The following is a 24,394-nucleotide window of genomic DNA, read 5'->3' as shown; positions in this document are numbered from 1 at the left end:
TTCACTGTTTAGCTAAATGTATCTTTCAATGTTTGCTTCCTTTCTGGACATTATTCATTTATGATCAATTTCATAATTATTACTGAAATAATTTTGATACATAGGGAAGGGGGGACTTTATAAAGTCATCTGCTCCAGGTGTAAAATACTGTGTATGGTACTGCTGTCCCTAATAGCAGATTAAAACAGACTGGTAATGCCTATATTATGACTGAATGCATAGAATTTATATCATGCATCTGCCTCAATGGCCAACTTTACACTGTTTTTGTCAAGGATTCAAGTAAAGGGGGGTTCCAAGGGTGTACAGGGATGATGGTGACAGGAGGATGTGTGAGGTATCACTGTATCCATAGTTGCCAACATTCTCAAAAAATGTATAGGGGCTCTTTTTTGTCTGTAGTTGGAGTCTTATTATAATTAGGAGGCAGGTAGGCGTGGTGTAGAGGGGACTGGAAAATGTGCCACCTTGCAGTAAAAAGGGGGCATGGTCTAAGCAAAATACTGGGTGTGGTTTAAATGGGGTGTGGTTAGAGTCTGAGGCCCCGTACACACGGCCGAGGAACTCGACGTGCCAAGCACGTCGAGTTCCTCGTCGAGTTCTGGGATGAAGCCGCCGAGGAGCTCGGCGGGCCGCCTTCTCCCATAGAACAACGAGAAAATAGAGAACATGTTCTCTATTTTCTCGACGAGCTCCTCGGCGGCTCCATCGAGCCAAAAGTGTACAGACGACAGAGTTTCTCGGCAGAATCCGGGTTTTAACCGAGTTTCTCGGTGAATTCTGCCGAGAAACTCTGTCGTGTGTACGAGGCCTCAGATGAAAGAGGGATAGAGGGAGAAGGAAGAGAGGGATGGAGGGAAAAAAAAGGGAGAAAGAAAGAAAGATGGGGAGAGAAGGAAGGAAAGAAAGAGGGATGGAGGGACAGCAGGGTACAGATCCTACACCACAATAGCAATATGTGTATTCCAGAAAGTTTAACAATCGCAGAAAAAGATAATCCAAATACCTGGTGTTAGCTCTTCTATCCTCACGGCACCATGGTTATTATGGTGTCAGGATGATTGAAGCACATTTATTTCTTATATTACATAAAATGAAATAGTTCAACTCACCATAATACATAATCAGTGAGAGCCCTGAGTATGTCACTTGCCACTGTCACCTACCACCAGATGCAGCGTGTCACCAGCTGCTGTCTGTAACAGGTCACGGACCGGCAGCAGGCCTGGAGGCGGAGGGTTGGTGGCAGTGCCATTTCTATTGGCAGACGCTTTCACTGCCACCAGGGTTCGGCCTATTGTTTCTTCCTCACGAGAGCTGGTCTTCTGTAAAATGGCAGTGGAGACCAGTGCCGGTCCTGGACCTCTAGCGGTGGCTTTGGCCACAGGACAACGCCAATTTCCCAGGACACAGTATAACCGGGACAAGGGTCTAAATACTGTGAATGTCCCAGGAAAATCAGGACTGTTGGCAGCTATGCGTATCTCTTGTCCTTGGAAACTGACCAGCATGTAAAGCTGCAAGACTAATCGTTAAAGAATCAAAATTGCGATTCAACTCTCCTCACGATCTTAAAACAGCATTTCCTGGTTCTATGTAACAAAGGGCAGAGAGTTCTCTGCTCACTTCTGAAATGTAACAAAAAATAAATATAATTCAAGAAAGCCTGCCAAGTTTATCACAACATCGGAGATCTAAAGAAAAAACATTGTAACATGTAGTTCAAAGGAATGAACTTTGATCTGTAAATTAGGTCAGTTTAACAAAAGTTGATTACAATTAAAAGTCTGTATTTTTTGCAAGCAAACCCCCAAACATTATATATATCTTTTAACAGAGACCCTAGAGAATAAAAAGGGCAATTGTTGCAATATTTTATGTCACACTCTATTTGCGCAGCAGTCTTTCAAACACAATTCTTTTGGAAAAGATACACTGTAATAAATAAAACAAAACAACTAAACAGTAACGTTAGCCCAATTTTTTTTTTGAATAATGTGAAAGATGATGTTACACCGCGAGAATCGTGACAGAATTATGATCTTTATTGTAAACAAAAAAAATTGTGATTCTCATTTTAGCCAGAATCGTCACAGCACGCAAACCAATTATCGCGAAAACTGCAAAGTCCAAAGTTCCCCAACCCAGACATAAGTAGCAGATAAGCAACAAGCCCACACTAATATCAAAGCTGCCACCACTGAAAACTTACAGGCTTGTGAGCAACTTTGCTCTTGACATCTCTACTGAGTACCCTCTGCTCTAAAGCAGACTGACACACAGGCTTCCATAAACCACCCACACTGTTCTTAAAAGGAGTTAATACAAACACCCACCATTAGAAGGAGACTCACTCAGAATCAACCTAGCTAGACACACATAGACAAATGTAAATCCCACATACAATCTGATGTTATGTGTGTTGTGTTGTGTGGCAGTGAGGTGATACCCACACTCTTTTGAGATTCCACAGACTATCCTGTGAGTTAGAATCTACACACTAGTACTAATCTGCATGCAATCACATTGTATGTTTTGTTTTCTTCTGGCTACCCACTTAATTAAAGAGATTGAGGGTGCAGCTACACAATTCATCCTCAACTAGCCTAGCAGAGACTTCTAACTAAGCTTATAGTAGGGTGACTAGATGTCCATGGACTAAGGACATTGTCACTGGAGGAAGTCTGTCCCTGGTTTTGTCCCCGTTTGAAGGGCCGATCCTGGGCGGGTGACCGCAAACTGGGGCAAAGGGGGGGGGGCACCCAGGGCCAGCCCTACCATGGGTCCTGCTAGGTCCATTAGGGCTTGGGTTGTCTCAGATGGGGGGGAGAAAAATTATACAGAGCGGGGTTCTCCCACTTACCCGCCTGTCCGACAAAGTGACGCCTCCCAGGCCTTCTCATATGATAGGCAGCACACTGATGACATCTATCATTGGAGGTGGGACTTCGTCTGAGGACAGTGGCCGTGCCAGATAAACAGACGAATTATGCTCTGTATATTCATTCTACCCTCCCAACACTATGCACTGGTCAGACTGCATTGATGACCACAGGTACAGCTGAGTTGATGGGCACTAAACAGGCTGAGCTGATGGTCCCTGAACAGGCTGAGCTGATGGTCCTGAACAGGCTGAGCTGATGGCCAATGAACAGGCTGCACTGATGGCCACTGAACAGGCTGCGCTGATGGTCACTGAACATGCTGCGCTGATGGCCACTAAACAGGCTGCGCTGGTGGCCGCTGAACAGGCTGCGCTGATGGCCGCTGAACAGGCTGCGCTGATGGCCGCTGAACAGGCTGCGCTGATGGCTGCTGAACAGGAAGTGCTGAGGAAGTTGTCAAACCCAACACGTCCGGGGGTCAGGAGCTTACCACACGTCGCTCAGAGCTGTTCCAAGAACTCTGTGATGCCATGTGATGTATATGCCTTATTGAATCGGCTAATATGTGAGTAGCCTGTATATATTTTTTATCGAGTTAAAGTTATTGAACCCAGGGGATGGTCTTAGATTATTGTTTTTTTTCCCTACATGTCCCGGTCCATATGTTTTGGCTGTCAATATGAGGATTTGAAACATCACGTGGTTTTCTATGCTCATTTGACCATCTGGTAACACAGTGGTCTTGTGCTAAGGTGAGAGTACCCATCTGTACCGGTGGAGGGAACACGCTTTATGTTTGGTGTGCCTAATTTTCACATGGTGAAGACTCCTAAAGAATTTGATCGTTGGATCTTTTTTCTACTTAGGACTTATTGTGGATTTTTTTCACTTTGTCACTTTTTCATTTTTTCATTATTGGTTTGCGCTGCACTGCTCTCTATTTATTTATATCATTTTGGATTTTGTGAATGTTCTTTTGGTGTACAGCTAGCATCCGAGTGAACCTCAACTTTAATAGTTTTTTTCACTTTTTGTTATATTTATGTTATATAATTTATATACAATTGATTCATAATTAATTTCACTTCTATTGGGGTACATTGTATAATTTTTGATCATATTTTTTTTTTGCTCTGATTGCACCCCCTGTCTATTACTGTTGTATCATGACAGTGATAAAGTGAAAGACAGCATTCAGACATAACATAGTAGCTTACATAACATGGCATATAGTTGATATGTATCAAACGATGTACTCTTTAACCACTTGCCGTCCGCCCACCGTCAAATGACGGCTGGGCGGTGCGGCTCTTGTTCTGGGTGGACGGCCTCCCAGAATGACAGCTCCCTTTCCCCCGGCGGGGGAGCGAAGCGCGGCGATCACGGCCATGCCTTGTTGCTATGAAACATTACGATCTCTGTAAAGAGTTGTGGCTCTTTAACCATGTAATCAGGTCACTGATCATCAGTGCCCTGATTACAATTAAGTTCCCACCAGTGCCAGCAATGTGTGCCCACCACTGCCAGCACTCAGTGCCCACCTTTGCCCACAAGTGCCTGCAATCAGTGCCCACAAATGTCAGCAATCAGTGGCCATTAGTGATGCCAGTCAGTGCTGCCCATCAATGCCCATCCCTGCTACCCATATATGCACATCAGTGCCACCCATCAGTGCCCACCAGTGCCACATATCAGTGCCCATAAGTGCAGCATATTAGTGCCTCCTCATCAGTGTCACCTAATCAGTGCCCATAAGTGCCGCCTCATCAGTGCCCATAAGTGCTACCTCATCAGTGCAGTCTATCAGTGCCCATCAGTGCCGCCTCATCAGCGCCCATCAGTCAAGGAGAAAAATTACTTATTTACAAAATTTACTGACAGAAACTAAGAAACTTTATTTTATTTTTATTTTCAAAATTTTCTGACTTTCTTTTTTTTTTATAGTGATTAAATATCACCAAAAGAGAGCACTATTTGTGTGAAGAAAATTATAAAAAATTCACATGGTTACAGTGTAGCATGACCGCGCAATTGTCATTCAAAGTGTGACAGCTCTGAAAGCTAAAAAATGGCCTGGGCAGGAAGGGAGTTTTAAGTGCCCTGTATAGAGGTTGTTAAAGTTTTGTGTTTAATGTGGGCACTATATCCTTTCTGAAAATATATTGATTTGTAAGTAATGTTTTTTTTTTTTCTGTTGAACTTTACTAACGGGTTAGAAAAATATATACATACAGCATGCTGTTTCTTAACAGACTGGGAATGAGCTACAACAGACAGAACATAATTGACTGTTGAAGTCTCATAATGTTTTTTTTTTTTTTTTTTTTCATTTTATAGACTAAACGGAAGCTATGAAGCTCTAAAAGGTGGGAGTACCATAGAGGCAATGGAAGATTTTACTGGAGGCGTTTCTGAAATGTATGAAAACAAGAGTTCTCCAAGTAATTATTTTGAGATAATGGACAAAGCTTTGAAGAGAGGTTCAATGTTAGGTTGTTCTATTGATGTAAGTACAATTGTAATCATAAAATGTGATACATTTGAATTATGACCTTCCTTTGAAAAGTATGTGCTCCAGCACTTCATTGAATACCATGCATATTCCCTAGAAATAACTCAATTTACATCAGTCCCTACCACAATCATACAGATACACATACACACACACATAATCTATATCTTAAAACACACCTTATGCCATTCACAAAAACAACTTGTTTGTCTTTTATTCTGGTTCGGATAGCTTTGACCAACTGGCTGGAGGAGTGTTTAAGCTGTTTATGCTGTTTTTTTTTTTTTTTTTAGCTGTACATACCCTCGTATAGCTATTTCCCCCCCCGGCTTCCGGGTAGTGCCCCCCGTGGGAGTGGGCGTTCCTATTCAGAGACTAAGTGATTGAAGTGATGACAAAAGCTTTCCCACGGCGCATAATGCACGTCACCAGTTTCCGGAAGAAGCCGAACTGCGAGTCGGCTCTATACGGCGCCTGCGCACCGACATTATGCGCCGGGGGGGAAACTTTTTTGTCATCACGTCAATCACTTAGTCTCTGAATAGGAACGCCCACTCCCGCGGGAGCCACTACCCGGAAGCCGGGGGGAAAATAGCTATACAACGGTATGTACAGTGAAAAAAAAAAACGGCATACTGTACATGTCGGCAGTATGCTGGATGGAATGGTGTATATACATGTTTTTTAGGGTGAACCTCCGCTTTAAACTAGGTGGGGAGGGGGATTATAATTAGAATATAAAGAGGCAAACAAATTAGTCAGGGGTCATACACTAATGGGGAGTAGAAAGGGGAAAGATGTGGGGAAGGTTATGGCTGGTGATAAGTTTCCTATGTTACAAACAACCATTGGCTAATATAGTACTGGCTGTAGTACGCAAAACACAAGTGCAAAATGTGACAATTTATTAAAGTGTTTGTTCACCAATGCCAGAAGTCTGCCAAGTAAAGTAGGAGATTTATTTGGTGCATGAAAAAAACTATGATTTAATTGAAATTTGCTGAATCTTGGCTTAATTCTTCACTAGTGATGTCGCGAACCTAAAATTTCACTTTCGCGAACGGCGATTGCGAACTTGCGCATATGTTCGCGAACCGGGCGAACCGCCATAGACTTCAATGGGCAGGCGAATTTTAAAACGCACAGGGACTTTTTCCAGCAACAATAATGATGGAAAAGTTGTTTCAAGGGGACTAACACCTGAACTGTGGCATGCCGGAGGGGGATCCATGGCAAAACTCCCATGGAAAATTACGTACAGTAGGTGTTTGTGATATTGTGTTTTTAGCACGACAGCATCGCGCTGATTCTCGGCGACATGGTGCCGAGATCTCGCCGACATCTCACACTCACTGGAATAGTGACAGCACATCCCAGCAAGCGCGTCATAGAAGCGACGGGAGATCCGACTTGGATTCCCGCCAATTCTACACGTGTGCGGCGTTTGTTATGAATCCTGAGGGGGAAGTCCCCGCCGGATTTTAAATAAAAATCCGGCATGGGTTCCCCCCTCAGGAGCATACCGGGCCCTTAGGTCTGTTATGGGTTGTAAGGAGAGCCCCCCTACGCCGAAAAAACGGCGTAGGGGTCCCCCTACAATCCATACCAGACCCGTATCCAAAGCACGCTACCCGGCCAGCCAGGAAGGGAGTGGGGACGAGCGAGCGCCCCCCCCTCCTGAGCCGTACCAGGCTGCATGCCCTCAACATGGGGGGGTTGGGTGCTCTGGGGCAGGGGGGCGCACTGCGGCCCCCCCACCTCAGAGCACCTTGTCCCCATGTTGATGAGGACAGGGCCCCTTCCCGACAACCCTGGCCGTTGGTTGTCGGGGTATGCGGGCGGGAGGCTTATCGGAATCTGGGAGCCCCCTTTAATAAGGGGGCCCCCAGATACCGGCCCCCCACCCTAAGTGAATGAGTATGGGGTACATCGTACCCCTACCCATTCACCTGCAAGAAAAGTGGTAAAAACACAAATAAACCACACAGGGTATTAAAATATTTTATTAGTCTGCTCCGGAGGCCTCCCCTGTCTTCTTTAGCTCTTTTACCAGGGTAGGCTTCTTCTTCCGATTTCCGGGGGTCTTCTCCTGCTCTCCGGGGTCTTCACCGCTCTTCTGTGACGTCTTCTCCGCTCCGGGGGGTCTTCTCAGCTCTTCCGTGACGTCTTCTCCGCTCCGGGGGTCTTCTCAGCTCTGGGGGGGTCTTCTTCCATCTCCGCCGCTCTCCGCTCTTGACTCGGCGCACCCCGGTTCTTCCTCCCGCTGTCCGGTTCCTTCTCCTTCAGGGCTGGCCGCCGCTATACTGGCGGCGGTCAGTCCGCTCTTCTGTAACGTCATCTTCTTCTGTTCTCGTCTTCCGTCTTCTCCAGATGTTGACACGCCGGCCGGCTCTTCTCGCTGCAATGACGTGTGCCCGGCTTGCGTCGGATTTATATAGGCCTCACAGTCCCATCATGCTCTGTACCTACCCACAACACCACAACAAGGTAACGATCAAGGGGAATTTGACACATGTATGTGCCTTTTTTTTTGTTTTGTTTTTGCAGCCACAGTGCAGCAGCACCAGAGGCCAGAAAAATTAGGCATATACACATGTCTGAAAAATTAGGTATTATTGCAGCTGCTGCTGTAGCAGCGTCCAGAAAAATTGATGTTTTCCAGGCAGAAAGTGCACTAAAACATTGAGGCTTGAACCCTAGTTGGTGGCGGATAAGTCACGCAAAGCAGTTGTATCTAGGTGGGTGTTGGATGCCCCACGACTCAGTTTATACGAGGGTCCCTCAACAGGCACGACAGCTCCTCCTCAAAGCCACATTCCTCCTCTGACTCCTCTTCCAGCGTTTCTGCAGGTCCAGCAAGCGATGCTGATAATGCTGTTTCTGGTGGTGGTGATGGTGACCACAACTCTTCCTCTTCCTCTTCACGCTCATCTACGGCCTGATCCAGCACTCTTCGCAGGGCACGTTCCAGGAAGAAAACAAATGGGATGATGTCGCTGATGCTGCCTTCAGTGCGACTGACTAGGTTTGTCACCTCCTCAAAAGGACGCATGAGCCTACAGGCATTGCGCATGCGGTCCAGTAACGTGGCAAAAAAATTCCCAGCTGCGCAGAGGCTGTCCTAGCACCCCGGTCATACAAATACTCGTTGACGGCTTTTTCTTGTTGGAGCAGGCGGTCGAACATTAGGAGTGTTGAATTCCAACGTGTCGGGCTGTCGCAAATCAGTCGCCTCACTGGCATGTTGTTTCGCCGCTGGATATCTGAAAAGTGCGCCATGGCCGTGTAGGAACGCCTGAAATGGCCACACACCTTCCTGGCCTGCTTGAGGACGTCCTGTAAGTCTGGGTACTTATGCACAAAGCGTTGTACAATCAGATTCATCACATGTGCCATGCACGGGACATGTGTCAACTTGCCCAAATTCAATGCTGCCAACAAATTGCTTCCGTTATCACACACCACTTTGCCGATCTCCAGTTGGTGTGGAGTCAGCCACTGATCCACCTGTGTGTTCAGGGCGGACAGGAGTGCTGGTCCGGTGTGACTCTCTGCTTTCAGGCAAGTCAACCCCAAGACGGCGTGACACTGTCGTATCCGTGATGTGGAATAGCCCCTGGGGAGCTGGGGGGGTGCATCTGATGTGGAGCAAGACGCAGCAGCAGAAGAGGACTCGGCCGAGGAGGTTATCGAAGAGGATGGAGTAGGAGGAGTAGAGGAGGTGGCAGCAGACCTGCCTGCAAGTCGTGGCGGTGTCACCAACTCCTCTGCAGAGCCACGCATTACATGCTTGTCAGCCGTCAGCAGGTTTACCCAATGCGCAGTGTAGGTGATATACCTGCCCTGACCGTGCTTTGCAGACCAGGTATCAGTGGTCAGATGGACCCTTGCCCCAACACTGTGTTCCCAGGGATGCCATGACTTCCTTTTGCACAATAGAGTACAGGTTGGGGATTGCCTTTTGTGAAAAGAAATTTCGGCCGGGTACCTTCCACTGCGGTGTCCCAATAGCTACAAATTTTTTGAAGGCCTCAGACTCCACCAGCTTGTATGGTAAAAACTGGCGGGCTAAGAGTTCCGACAAGCCAGCTGTCAGACGCCGGGCAAGGGGGTGACTCTGTGACATTGGCTTCTTACGCTCAAACATGTCCTTGACAGACACCTGACTGTGGGGAGATGAGCAGGAACTGCTCAAGGCGAGAGACGCAGTGGCGGATGGTTGAGAGGGGGCAAGGAGGACAGCAGTGGTTGGCGTGACTGAAGATGCTGCACCAGGAGGAGGATGGTGGCTTTGAGCTTGTGTGCTGCTTGTACTCGTCATCATGTGTTGATTCCATAGGCGTTTGTGATGTGCGATCATGTGCCTTTGCAAAGCAGTTGTATCTAGGTGGGTGTTGGATTTCCCACGACTCAGTTTCTTTTGGCACAGGTTGCAAATGGCATCACTGTTATCAGAGGCAGACACACAAAAAAAATGCCACACTGCTAAGCTTTGCAATGCCGGCATTCTGGTGGTGGCAACAGCATGCGTTGATTGGCGTGCTGTCTGGCTGACCCCGGGTGCCGATACATGCTGTCTGACTGTGCCACTAGCTCCTTGCAATGACCTCCCCCTGCTTCCTTTTTTTTTTTTTTCAAATTTTCCTTTTTATTTTGTTTCTTTTCCAAGAAAACAAAAAACAAAAAAGTGATACAGGAAACATAAGAAGAGGACTAAACACAGTCCTATACATCAACATATATATGGATATTATATTTATTCTCTCTCTTCAGCTCTATTTACTGTTCATAATATCTGTATCACTACCTGCTTCCAACTCGTCTCCTCCTCCTCTCTGTCTCCCCATCTGAACTTTCCCCCTCTTCTTCTTCTCTTCGAGCGGGCACCCACGTGACATCCCCGGACACATCGTCATCATCAACCGCTTCACTTGTATCTGACAACTCAGCAAAGGAAGCAGCAGCAGGTACATCATCATCACACCATAAGTCCATGTGTGTAATGCTGCCTGACTGAGTCATATCCCTTTTATGTACAACCTCTGGCAATAATGGTTTGCGCATCACTCATTTCTTCCAACTGATGTGTAAATAACTCCTCTGACAGATCAAGTGAAGCAGCTGTGACGCTAGTGTTGGCGGCTTGCGGGCGAGTGGTAACTTGAGAGGTGCCCGAAGCTGAGCTGGAGGAGGATGGTGTGTCAAGGTTATGAGCGGAAGCTGTAGAAGATTGGGTGTCCTGTGTTAGCCAGTCAACTATGTCCTCAGAACTTTTGGAGTTCAGGGTACGTGGCCTCTGAACACTGGGTATTATTCTAGGGCCAAAGGGAATCACAGCACTACGACCACGACAGCCCCTGCGGGGTGGCCTGCCTCTGCCAGTCATTTTTTCTTATTTGTTTAGTTGTACTATGCGTGCAAGCTACTGTGACACCAGATATGAGTGGCACTGTGCACTGGCAGAAGTTGGCAGAGTAGACGCTGTAGGCCTGACACACGCCTGCAGACAATTAACTGCTATTCTATTGCAGTCAAAATTGTGTTTTTTCTTTTTAAATTTAATATACTATGCCACCAGATATATGAGTGGTGGCACTGGGCAAGTGGGCACAGTTTACACTATGAGCCTGACACACGCTGGCAACTGACTATCTATTGCAGTAAATTTTTTGGGGGTTTTTAAATGTTATGTACTGTGCCACCAAGTTAGATGAGTGGTGGGTGGCACTGGGCACAGTGTACGCTGTACCCCTGACACACGCTGGCAGCCAGGCAACTAACTACAATTATATTGCAGTAATATTTTTTGTTTTTGTTTTTTAAATGTTATGTACTGTGCCACCAAGGTAGATGAGTGGTGGGTGGCACTGGGCACAGTGTACGCTGTACCCTGACACACGCTGGCAGCCTAGCAACTGACTACTATTATATTGCAGTAATACAATTTTTTTTTTAAATGTTATTGTCATGGACCTTGAGATATTAAAGTGTTTCTACTTGACATATGTTACACAGGAGAGGGACATTCAATGCAAGGCTTTTGAAATGCTAAGTGGAACCAGCTTGCGAAATACCTTTTATTGTGTTCTGCAGGTTAAGAGCGGGTGTCGGAGTCAGGCCGTCTAGCTGGAACCAGGTTATTGTGTACATTGATTACCCCCTGGGGCTTCTGTCTCAATACACAAGTCTTTCTATCCAAGCTATTGGACCAATCCCTGTTGACAATTTCAAGTCCTCATTTGCATGGTCAAGGGGGACCTGAGTGAAGACTGGATATACTTTACAATTGACCAATAGGAAAGCGGTTGTTGGGAGTGGGATGTTCCAAAATTCTGTATAAAAGTGTGCTGTGTACTTGAAATAAAGAGTCCTGTTGGAACTTACATACAGCCTGCCTGGTGTTTGTTCTTAATGGGTCCGAATGGCACATAGCTGTAGTTCGGACCCCGGAACCTTGGATGACTGGACCATCAGACGTTGCAATCTGCAAGCTGACTCACTGGTAGCAGAGGAGTGTCGGGAGAGCAGGACCTGGGCGAGGAAGGATCTCGTCACAGTTATCGACTGTGTCACCAAGATAGATGGGTGGTGGGTACCACTGGGCACAGTGTACGCTGTACCCTGACACACGCTGGACGACAGGCAACTGACTACAATTATATTGCAGTAATATATATATATTTTTTAAATGTTATCTACTGTGCCACTAAGATAGATGGGTGGTGGGTGGCACTGGGCACAGTGTACGCTGTACCCTGACACACGCTGGCAGCCAGGCAACTGACTACAATTATATTGCAGTAATAATTTTTTTTTTAAATGTTATCTACTGTGCCACCAAGATAGATGAGTGGTGGGTGGCACTGGGCACAGTGTACGCTGTGATCCTGACACACGCACGCTGCCTTCCTAGCAGGCAACTGCAATAAGATTACAGAGAAAAAAAAAACAGACTGATATACCAGCCCTAAAAAGGGCTTTTTGGGGTTACTAGCCCTAAAAAGGGCTTTTTGGGGTGCTGTCCTTACAGCAGAGATCAGATGAGTCTTTCAGGACTGGAGTGGACACTGAAAACACTAGTCTAGCTATGCTTTCCCTATCAATTCAGCAGCAGCAACACTATCCCTCCTCTCACTAAGAATGCAGGTTCCGAATGAATCTAAAATGGTTGCTGCCCTAGAGGTGGGAGGGTCAGGGAGGGAGGGTATGCTGCTGATTGGCTGGAATGTGTCTGCTGACTGTGAGATAGAGGGTCAAAGTTTGCTCAATGATAGTTAATAGGAGGCGGATCGAACAGCGCATATGTTCGCGCGCATCGGCAAACGCGAACGCGCAAAAATCGCCGCAAATTATTCGCCGGCGAACTATTCGCCGGCGAACAGTTCTGTACATCTCTATTCTTCACATGAGTGGGCTATTAATATCCCTGGCTCTGCTCTCCTTTGGAGAGACAGCAGTGTCTGTATGTGAGAAGTGATCTCAAAGTGAGTGTGAAGGAAGACCTTGGTCCTGAAGAGTTTTGGGTGGACCTGCATATGGGTGTGTGTACTTCAAAGTTAAAGTGGTTGTAAACCCAACCAGACAACTTGCAATTAAACCCACTTGGTGGATAGTGCAAGTGTGCTGCTCATTCATTTGCAACTAAACCCACTTGTTGCATAGTGCTAGTGTGCTGCTCATTACTTTGTGATTGTACTAGCTGGAGTGTTCTCATGTGTTGTATTGCCGTGTGCTCAGTGCAACTAAACCCACTTGGTGGATAGTGCAACAGTGCTGCTCATTCATATGCAACTAAACCCACTTGGTGCATAGTGCTAGTGTGCTGCTCATTACTTTGCAAATAAACCCACTTGGTGCATAGTGCTAGTGTGCTGCTCATTACTTTGCAACTAAACCCACTTGGTGCATAGTGCAAGTGTGCTGCTCATTACTTTGCACCTAAACCCACTTGGTGCACAGTGCTAGTGTGCTGCTCATTACTTTGCAAATAAACCCACTTGGTGCATAGTGCTTGTGTGCTGCTCATTACTTTTCACCTAAACCCACTTGGTGCATAGTGCTAGTGTGCTGCTCGTTGCTTTGCACCTAAACCCACTTGATGCATAGTGCTAGTGTGCTGCTCATTACTTTGCAAATAAACCCACTTGGTGCATAGTGCTAGTGTGCTGCTCATTACTTTGCAAATAAACCCACTTGGTGCATAGTGCTAGTGTGCTGCTCATTACTTTGCAACTAAACCCACTTGGTGCATAGTGCTAGCGTGCTGCTCATTACTTTGCACCTAAACCCACTTGGTGCATAGTGCTAGTGTGCTGCTCATTACTTTGCAAATAAACCCACTTGGTGCATAGTGCTAGTGTGCTGCTCATTACTTTGCATCTAAACCCACTTGGTGCATAGTGCTAGTGTGCTGCTCGTTATTTTGCACCTAAACCCACTTGATGCATAGTGCTAGTGTGCTGCTCATTACTTTGCAAATAAACCCACTTGGTGCATAGTGCTAGTGTGCTGCTCATTACTTTGCATCTAAACCCACTTGGTGCATAGTGCTAGTGTGCTGCTCGTTACTTTGCACCTAAACCCACTTGATGCATAGTGCTAGTGTGCTGATCATTACTTTGCAAATAAACCCACTTAGTGCATAGTGCTAGTGTGCTGCTCATTACTTTGTGATTGTACTAGCTGCAGTGTTCTCACGTGTTGTATTGCCCGTGTGCTCAGTGCAACTAAACCCACTTGGTGGATAGTGCAACAGTGCTGCTCATTCATATGCAACTAAACCCACTTGGTGCATAGTGCTAGTATGCTGCTCATTACTTTGCAAATAAACCCACTTGGTGCCAGGGCCGGACTGGCCTACCGGGATACCGGGAAAATTCCCGGTAGGCCGCCTGCTGTCAGTGAAATTTATCAGGTCAGCTCTGGGCCGCGGCCGCCATCGCGGCCGCACTTTACAATTGTACCCCTGCGGCTGCGTGCGATATGCTGCTTAGCCACTCCAGTGTGATGTCTATGTCTATAAGCAGCGGCGGGCCGGCCGCCGGCGGGTTGCGGCCGCCATGCTCGCCGCTTCACTGACACTTTTCTTCCCGTGCCGCTGTGTGAAGTGTGCGAGCATGCTGTTTGAGGGAGGGGAGGAGCCGAGCAGGAGAACCGAACGTCCCATCGTCCCGTGCGGCGCCAGCACCGCCCACTATCTTTCTCCACGTGTGAAGGCAGAGCCGCAGAGGAGAAGATGTGAACGGCGCTGGCCACCCTTGGAGCAGAAGGCAGAAAAGGTAGGTGCAGAGGGGAGGGGGGGGGTCCATGCAATGGTGAGAGAGATTATACAGTCCAGATTACAATTTGCAGGGGCAGCCAGCAAAGGTGACAGAGAGAGAGGGGGTTGCATGGTGCACCCCCTTTTCTCTGTCACCTTTGCTGCCCCTGCAAATTGTAATCTGGACTGTATAATCTCTTTCTACCCAGTCCCCTGCTGTCACCCAGTCCCTCTGTCACCCAGTCCCTCCGTCACCCAGCCTCTGTCACCCAGTCCCTCCGTCACCCAGCCTCTGTCACCCAGTCCCTCCATCACCCAGCCTCTGTCACCCAGTCCCTCTGTCACCCAGCCTCTGTCACCCAGCCTCTGTCACCCAGCCTCTGTCACCCAGTCCCTCCGTCACCCAGCCTCTGTCACCCAGTCCCTCCGTCACCCAGCCTCTGTCACCCAGTCCCTCCGTCACCCAGCCTCTGTCACCCAGCCTCTGTCACCCAGCCTCTGTCACCCAGTCCCTCCGTCACCCAGTCCCTCCGTCACCCAGCCCCTGTCACCCAGTCCCTCCGTCACCCAGTCCCTCCGTCACCCAGTCCCTCCGTCACCCAGTCCCTCCGTCACCCAGTCTCTGTCACCCAGTCCCTCCGTCACCCAGCCTCTGTCCCTCCGTCACCCAGTCCCTCCGTCACCCAGTCCCTCCGTCACCCAGCCTCTGTCACCCAGCCTCTGTCACCCAGTCCCTCCGTCACCCAGCCTCTGTCACCCAGCCTCTGTCACCCAGCCTCTGTCACCCAGCCTCTGTCACCCAGCCCCTCCGTCACCCAGTCCCTCCGTCACCCAGCCTCTGTCACCCAGCCTCTGTCACCCAGTCCCTCCGTCACCCAGTCCCTCCGTCACCCAGCCTCTGTCACCCAGTCCCTCCGTCACCCAGTCCCTCCGTCACCCAGCCTCTGTCACCCAGTCCCTCCGTCACCCAGCCTCTGTCACCCAGCCTCTGTCACCCAGCCTCTGTCACCCAGTCCCTCCGTCACCCAGCCTCTGTCACCCAGTCCCTCCGTCACCCAGCCTCTGTCACCCAGTCCCTCCATCACCCAGCCTCTGTCACCCAGTCCCTCTGTCACCCAGCTTCCGTCACCCAGCCTCTGTCACCCAGTCCCTCCGTCACCCAGCCTCTGTCACCCAGTCCCTCCATCACCCAGCCTCTGTCACCCAGTCCCTCTGTCACCCAGCTTCCGTCACCCAGCCTCTGTCACCCAGTCCCTCCGTCACCCAGCCTCTGTCACCCAGTCCCTCTGTCACCCAGCCTCTGTCACCCAGCCTCTGTCACCCAGTCCCTCCGTCACCCAGCCTCTGTCACCCAGTCCCTCCGTCACCCAGCCTCTGTCACCCAGTCCCTCCATCACCCAGCCTCTGTCACCCAGTCCCTCTGTCACCCAGCTTCCGTCACCCAGCCTCTGTCACCCAGTCCCTCCGTCACCCAGCCTCTGTCACCCAGTCCCTCCGTCACCCAGCCTCTGTCACCCAGCCTCTGTCACCCAGTCCCTCCGTCACCCAGCCTCTGTCACCCAGTCCCTCCGTCACCCAGCCTCTGTCACCCAGTCCCTCCGTCACCCAGCCTCTGTCACCCAGTCCCTCCGTCACCCAGCCTCTGTTACCCAGTCCCTCCGTCACCCAGCCTCTGTCACCCAGCCTCTGTCACCCAGTCCCTCTGTCACCCAGTCCCTCTGTCACCCAGTCCCTCTGTCACCCAGTCCCTCTGTCACCCAGCCTCTGTCACCCAGTCCCTCTGTCACCCAGTCCCTCTGTCACCCAGCCCTCTGTCACCCAGTCCTCTGTCACCCAGTCCTCTGTCACCCAGTCCCTCTGTCACCCAGTCCCTCTGTCACCCAGCCTCTGTCACCCAGTCCCTCTGTCACCCAGTCCCTCTGTCACCCAGCCCTCTGTCACCCAGTCCCTCTGTCACCCAGCCCTCTGTCACCCAGTCCCTCTGTCACCCAGTCTCTGTCACCCAGCCTCTGTCACCCAGTCCCTCCGTCACCCAGCCTTTGTCACCCAGTCCCTCCGTCACCCAGCCTCTGTCACCCAGTCCCTCCGTCACCCAGCCTCTGTCACCCAGTCCCTCCGTCACCCAGCCTCTGTCACCCAGTCCCTCCGTCACCCAGCCTCTGTCACCCAGTCCCTCCGTCACCCAGCCTCTGTCACCCAGTCCCTCCGTCACCCAGCCTCTGTCACCCAGTCCCTCCGTCACCCAGTCCCTCCGTCACCCAGTCCCTCCGCCACCCAGTCCCTCCGTCACCCAGTCCCTCCGTCACCCAGCCTCTGTCACCCAGTCCCTCTGTAACCCAGCCTCTGTCACCCAGCCTCTGTCACCCAGTCCCTCTGTCACCCAGTCCCTCTGTCACCCAGCCTCTGTCACCCAGTCCTCTGTCACCCTGACCTCTGTCACCCAGTCCCCTGTCACCCAGTCCCCTGTCACCCAGTCCCCTGTCACCCAGCCCTCTGTCACCCAGTCCCCTGTCTCCCAGCCCTCTGTCTCCCAGCCCTCTGTCTCCCAGCCCTCTGTCACCCAGTCCCCTGTTACCCAGTACCCTGCTGTCACCCAGTCCTCTGTCACCCAGTCCTCTGTCACCCAGCCCTCTGTCACTCAATCCCCTGTCACCCAGTCCCCTGCTGTCACCCAGTCCTCTGCTGTCACCCAGTCCCCTGCTGTCACCCAGCCCTCTGTCACCCAGTCCTCTGTCACCCAGCCCTCTGTCACCCAGTCCTCTGTCACCCAGTCCTCTGTCACCCAGTCCTCTGTCACCCAGTCCCCTTGCTGTCGCCCAGTTCTCTGCTGTCAGCCAGTCCCCCTGCTGTCGCCCAGTCCCCCTGCTGTCACCCAGTCCAAGTGACACGCTGAATCTGGTGACGGGATGGGTGGCAAGTGACACAGTAAATCTGGTGGCAGGGGACGGATGGCAAGTGACATGCTGAATCTGGTGACGGGATGGGTGGCAAGTGACACACTAAATCTGGTGGCAGGGGACGGATGGCAAGTGACATGCTGAATCTGGTGACAAGTGGCAAGTGACATTTCCGAGTGTCTCCGATGCTCTCTGGCGCCCCCCACCTCTGGCCACATGCGGTATTGCATGCAATTGAAGTCAATGCGGAACAAATTATTTTCGTTTCCATTAACTTCAATGGGGAAACTGACTTTGATATGTGAGCACTTTGGATTACGAGCATTCTCCTGGAACGGATTATGCTCGTAATCCGAGGTTCCACTGTGTAACATTATATATATAATCTCCCTAGCCCTATGTGCTTTCATATCTGTCTTATCTTTATATAATACGCTCTTTAAATGTTTCTTTAAAATGTATGGTTTTCTCTTTTATGAACAAAAAAATAATGACGTTATGATGTTAGGCTGGTATAATAATGCTATGGGGCTGGTATGAAATGTTTTCCAGGGCTGGTTTTTACTCCCAGTCCGGCCCTGCTTGGTGCATAGTGCTAGTGTGCTGCTCATTACTTTGCACCTAAACCCACTTGGTGCATAGTGCTAGTGTGCTGCTCATTACTTTGCAACTAAACCCACTTGGTGCATAGTGCAAGTGTGCTGCTCATTACTTTGCACCTAAACCCACTTGGTGCATAGTGCTAGTGTGCTGCTCATTACTTTGCAACTAAACCCACTTGGTGCATAGTGCTAGTGTACTGCTCATTACTTTGCACCTAAACCCACTTGGTGCATAGTGCTAGTGTGCTGCTCATTACTTTGCATCTAAACCCACTTGGTGCATAGTGCTAGTGTGCTGCTCGTTACTTTGCACCTAAACCCACTTGATGCATAGTGCTAGTGTGCTGCTCATTACTTTGCAAATAAACCCACTTGGTGCATAGTGCTAGTGTGCTGCTCATTACTTTGCAAATAAACCCACTGGGTGCATAGTGCTAGTGTGCTGCTCATTACTTTGCACCTAAACCAACTTGGTGCATAGTGCTAGTGTGCTGCTCATTACTTTGCATCTAAACCCACTTGGTGCATAGTGCTAGTGTGATGCTCATTACTTTGCAACTAAACCCACTTGGTGCATAGTGCTAGTGTGCTGCTCATTACCTTGCACCTAAACCCACTTGGTGCATAGTGTTAGTGTGCTGCTCATTACTTTGCAACTAAACCCACTTGGTGCATAGTGCTAGTGTGCTGCTCATTACTTTGCAACTAAACCCACTTGGTGCATAGTGCTAGTGTGCTGCTCATTACTTTGCATCTAAACCCACTTGGTGTATAGTGCTAGTGTGCTGCTCATTACTTTTCAACTAAACCCACTTGGTGCATAGTGCTAGTGTGCTGCTCATTACTTTGCAAATATACCCACTTGGTGCATAGTGCTAGTGTGCTGCTCATTACTTTGCACCTAAACCCACTTGGTGCATAGTGCTAGTGTGCTGCTCATTACTTTGCAAATAAACCCACTTGGTGCAGGAGGGAGGGGATGATGAGGTCACTGACTCTACGTGGGTGCCTGATATAAGAGAGGAGGAGGAAGAGGAGGAGGCACAGGCACATCTCCAAAGAGGCAGGATGCCCTCCAGGGGCCAGCTTAAGGGCAGCACACCAACTGCATTACATCGCAGAGCTACGCCTGTGCAGGGTGCTGCTGTGTCTCAACGTTACTGCAAAAGTTCTTTGGTGTGGGCCTTTTTTGAGACATGTGCATCAGATCGCACCGTTGCTATTTGCAACATATGTCTCAAGCGTATCTCGCGTGGCCAAAACATCACCCGCTTGGGCACCACATGCAGTTCGTTGGCAAGCATACCTGAAAGACCCACGCCAAAGAACAAAGCAGACCTCCCCTTGCCCCTCATCAGCTGGGATCTCCAACCCCACTAGACCCTCAGTCCTCTCTGAAGCCTGCACTGATAAGACTGAAGGTGTAGAATTAGGTGTGTCACAATCTAGTAGTAAATGCGGGCAATCTACTATCGGTACACCGATGGCAGATGGTACCAGACAAATTTCCCTGCCCCAGCTGCTGCAGCGTCGAAAGAAGTACTCTCCCAGCCATCCACATGCCCAGCGTTTGAATGCTAGCTTAATGAAATTGCTAGCACTTCAACTGCTGCCTTTTCAGTTGGTAGATTCTGCCCCCTCCCGTGAGTTTGTGGAATGTGCGGTACCTCAGTGGCAAGTTCTCAAACGCCACTTTTTCTCACGGAAGGTGATTCCGGCTCTCTACCACCATGTGGAAGGCAATGTCCATGCCTCGCTGGACAGGGCGGTCAGTGGTAAGGTGCATATTACCGCTGACGCATGGTCCAGCAGGCATGGACAGGGATGTTACCTCTCTTTCACGGCGCATTGGGTGACTCTGCTGGCAGCTGGGAAGGACGCAGGGCAAGGTACAGTAGTGTTGGAGGTTGTTCCGCCACCACGCCTCCAAACCACTACTACTGGTTGTGACACACCTCTCTCCTCCACCCCCTCCTCTTCTTCTTCCTCTGTGGCCTCTTCCTGTGCTGATGTTTCCTCGGAACCAGCCGTACTCTGTAGGCGTACGAGGGGCTACGCTGAAATGCAGGGAAAGAGATGCCATGTGGTGCTAGAGCTGGTGTGCTTGGGAGACAGGAGCCACACTGGGGCAGAGGTTCTGTCAGCTCTGCAGGGGCAGGCTCAGTGGTGGTTGACACCACGCCAGCGTAAGCCAGGAATGGTGGTTAGCGACAATGGCACCAACCTCCTCTCTGCCCTGCAACAGGAACAACTGACCCATGTGCCCTGTTTTGCTCATGTTCTGAATTTGGTGGTGCAGCGGTTCTTGGGCAGTTACCCGGGCTTACAGTATGTCCTGAAGCAGGTCAGGAAAGTCTGTGTGCATTTCCGAAGGTCATACAATGCCACTGCTCGGCTGACAGACCTCCAAAGGGAATACAACCTGCCAGCAGTGCCTAAGGCCCAATTTTTCTGCCCCTGTTTATCAGGGGCGTATAATAACAATTTTTGATGCAATGCTTTGCAGCGGGCTCATTCCTGCACTCCAACTAGAGTATCTGTGAGGGGTTGCAGTGTTGTGGCACCAGCACCAGTGCCTAAGGCCCAATTTTTCTGCCCCTGTTCAACAGGGGCATGTAATTACAATTCTTGATCTAATATTTCACAGCAGGGCATTCCAGCTCCCACCAAAACTAACTGTGAGGGCTTACAGTGTTGTGGCAACACCAACACCTAGGGCCCAAATGTATGCATAGTATATATATATATAGAGTATATACGGCAGGCCCCTACTTTCAAACATCCAACTTACAAACGACTCCTACTTGCAAACGGAAGGAGACAACAGGAAGTGAGAGGAAATCTACCCCTAGGAAGGGAAATTCTCTTCTGTAAAAGGTGTCTCCTGTCCACTGATGCTTTATCACACATATCCTTGTTTCACAAAAAAAATTTTTTTTTCAAAAAATCATTTGTCATTGGGACAGAAAGTGAGGTGCAATCTTCTGAACAGATGCACACAGACAGCAAAACAAATGTTATAGGGGTGATAACCCTTCTCTGTGTTTTCAGAAAAGCTTAAAAAAAGATTTTATGGCTGAAGCTACACTTTAAAAAAGTACCAGTTGAAAATTACAAAACAGATTCTACTTAACAACAAACCTACAGTTCCTGTTTTGTTTGCACCACCTGTATACTGCTGTTCAAAGTATATATGGCCAAAGGGGCTTGTAATGACCTGGGGGGAGGGGGCGGGGAAACCAATGCTATTTTTCTCAGTGATTTTCATCCATATTGCAGAGACCAAACATTACATTAAAGCCGCAAGCAGCCTTAAATGACTTTTTTCTTATATTAATCTCATTTTGTGCAGGGACAGTTCTAAACATGTGCCACCTCACAAGCATACTATAGACACCCAGCAGGTACGATATTTAAAGGAATTTTTCATTTTTTTTTCACTTTAAGCATCATTAAAATCGCTGCTCCAGAAAAAACGACAGTTTTTAAAACTTTTTTTCCATTGATACATGTTCCCTGGGGCAAGACCCGGGTTCTCAAAGACGTTTTCCGACAATAACTTGCATATTAGGCTTTAAAATTAGCACTTTTGAATTCGAACGTTCGAGTCCCATAGACGTCAATGGGGTTCTAAATGTTCGGGCAAACGTTTGGTCCGTTCAAAGGTTCTGGTGCGAACCGAACGCGGGGGTGTTCGGCTCATCCCTACTCACATTGCCTAGCAGCAGGGATGATGCACTAACAGTATGAGAACAGTCTCTGGCACAGACCGTCTGAGAACGAAAGATGGATATTCAGGGATTCTCTGCCACAGGATTTAAATCCCCAACTTCCAGCCTTACAGTAAAAGAGCCTTTAAGCCCATCCGGCGGACTGTAAGACAAATAGCATAGTCGATCCCTTTATAACGAAGTCACCAGGCCTATGCCGAGACATCAGCCTGCTTTGCTTGGTCTCCTTCAGGGCAGGTCCTCCCCTGGTTTCCTTCGTTAAGCAGCTTCCCCCACTTGGATGGACAGCTTGGGATCCCCTTTTGAATCGTAGGCCCCAGCCAGCATAACTGGGCCTACTCCTTGGAGATGCGACCTCGGGCCAACGTGGTCCCAAGGTCGAGATCACACACACGTGCCTCGTGCCAAGAGGGCCATGTGGTGTTTAACCCCGAAAAACAGCATCTTCCCCTTAAGTATCCCTTACTGGCATGCACAGCGGGGCACCACTCCCAATGGGCTGCTGCCGAGAAGGGTCACTTAACACACTATGGTTTGCTTGTGTTCCAACATGGCCCTGAGGTGGTAACGCCACCTACAGGAAACAGGGGAAAATCCCATCAAGCACAACCATAGCCAAAACAGAGGCTAATTTCAATGGAATTCAGCAAAGTCAGAGCCCACATTTGGCTCAGACACCCTCTAAATTTAGAATAGCGCCCCAGTCATTGGGAGCAGGGCGCTACATATTAAATACCTTCTTCAGCTCTGTGTATATAAAGGAAATGGCCAAGCTCAAGTCCATAATGGGGATAATATTAAAATAGCCCAAAATGATCCATAGTGCCTCAAAATTGAGACGGTCCAAAGACGTTTAGACAAAATAAATGTGAGTAAAGCACCTGGACCAGATGGTTTACAACCATGTGTCCTCAAAAAGTTGAACTCTGTTATTTTTTAAAGCCATTGAGGTTTATTTGCTAAAGCTGGAGAGTGCAAAATCAGTCCCACTTCTAGAAACCAATCAGCTTCAAGGTTTTATTGAGTCTGATTTTGCACTCTCCAGCTTTAGTAAATAAACCCCAATGTTTCTAATTTTGGTATTTTCAAAGTTTTAATGCTGAACTGAAAAAGAGGCAGAAGGATAGAGGGGTAGGGGTCTCAGATAACACAGCAGATCACTTACAGATTTCTTGGATCCAGAACAAAGTACAGCTTCACAGTGTCAGAACCTTTAAGTCAGATTCCTTCCTCAGTTTCTGGTGCGAGTCACCAGGCCCTTCTGAGAGGCCAGCCTTCATCTTGTCTCTCCCCAGAAAGGGGTCTCCCCTAGATCTCACCTTGGCATGGCTTCCTCCACACTGGGTAAGACAACCTCAGGACCACCTCAGCATACCTAGGCCCCAAATAGGCTTCTGGGCCTAAACACAGAGCTCCCTTCAGCAACACCCCCTCAGGCCTTAGCCTGAGGCAAGAGGCACATGGCCCACCCCAAATATTTAAATTATCTCCCAGAATGCACCAGTGGCCATGAACCTCCTACTGGGCTGGCTGGAAGAAATATAAGTGTAGCACTACCCCCGGAGGAGCTGCTGGTTTAGATTTGGGCCTTCCGTTACCTCACTGTTCCTTGCCTTTGCCTCAGGGGTTCTCCTTGAAGAGTTATCCAGAAGAAATGTCTCCACCAACACAAAGGGGCTGATTTACTATCCTCTGTGCGCTGCGCTGGTTCATGCCTTAACTACTTGCCGACCGCCCACCGTCGTTATACGTCCTCACTTTAGAGATGAATATCTCGGTAACGGTAGCAGCTGCTGCCACAATCGAGATATTCATCTCTTCTGTGGGCGGCCGTGTTAACGATAATGGCGGTCTCCGCGGCGAATCCGCCGCGAGATCGCCGTTATCGGTGGCGGGAGAGGGGCCCCTCCCCTCCCGCCGCTGTTCCGCGCCCTCCGCCGCTTACCGGAGCCGTCGGTAGCGGCGGAGGAGATCGCGACCATCCGGCAGCTGAGCGGGGACGAGACTGAAGGAAAAATCTCCTTCGCCCGTCCCCATAGCTCCGCTGGGCGGAAGTGACGTCAAAACGTCAGTCCCGCCCAGCGTCTTAAAGAAACATTTTTTTTTTTGTCATTTGAAAAAATGACATTTCCAGATTTTTTTTTTTTTTTTTGCATTTAAGCCCAAATATGAGATCTGAGGTCTTTTTTACCCCAGATCTCATATTTAAGAGGACCTGTCATGCTTTTTTCTATTACAAGGGATGTTTACATTCCTTGTAATAGGAATAAAAGTGATAATTTTTTTTTTTTTTTTTTTTTAGTGTTAAAAATTCTAAAATAAATAAAAATAAATGCGAAAAGCAAAAAAAATTTTTTTTAAAGCGCCCCGTCCCGACGAGCTCGCGCGTAGAAGCGAACGTATACGCGAGTAGCGCCGACATATGGAAACGGTATTCAAACCACACAAGTGAGGTATCGCCGCGATCGTTAGAGCGAGAGCATTAATTTTAGCCCTAGGCCTACTCT

At 49.0% G+C, this 24,394-nt stretch overlaps 1 protein-coding gene across 1 annotated transcript in view; it reads left to right on the top strand.

Annotated features, from left to right (window-relative positions):
- CAPN9 (calpain 9) overlaps window positions 1-24,394 on the top strand; it is a 1,050,568-nt gene that overhangs the window by 261,963 nt on the left and 764,211 nt on the right. The window contains exon 5 of the mRNA XM_040350717.1: window positions 5,224-5,392. Coding sequence (XP_040206651.1) covers window positions 5,224-5,392 — 169 coding nt within the window. The remainder of the gene's footprint in view (window positions 1-5,223; window positions 5,393-24,394) is intronic.

Source organism: Rana temporaria, chromosome 4 (assembly GCF_905171775.1).
Source record: "Rana temporaria chromosome 4, aRanTem1.1, whole genome shotgun sequence".
NCBI lineage: Eukaryota > Metazoa > Chordata > Amphibia > Anura > Ranidae > Rana > Rana temporaria.
The sequence above is the reverse complement of the archived record's forward strand: the minus strand, read 5'-3'. Positions and strand labels throughout refer to the sequence as shown.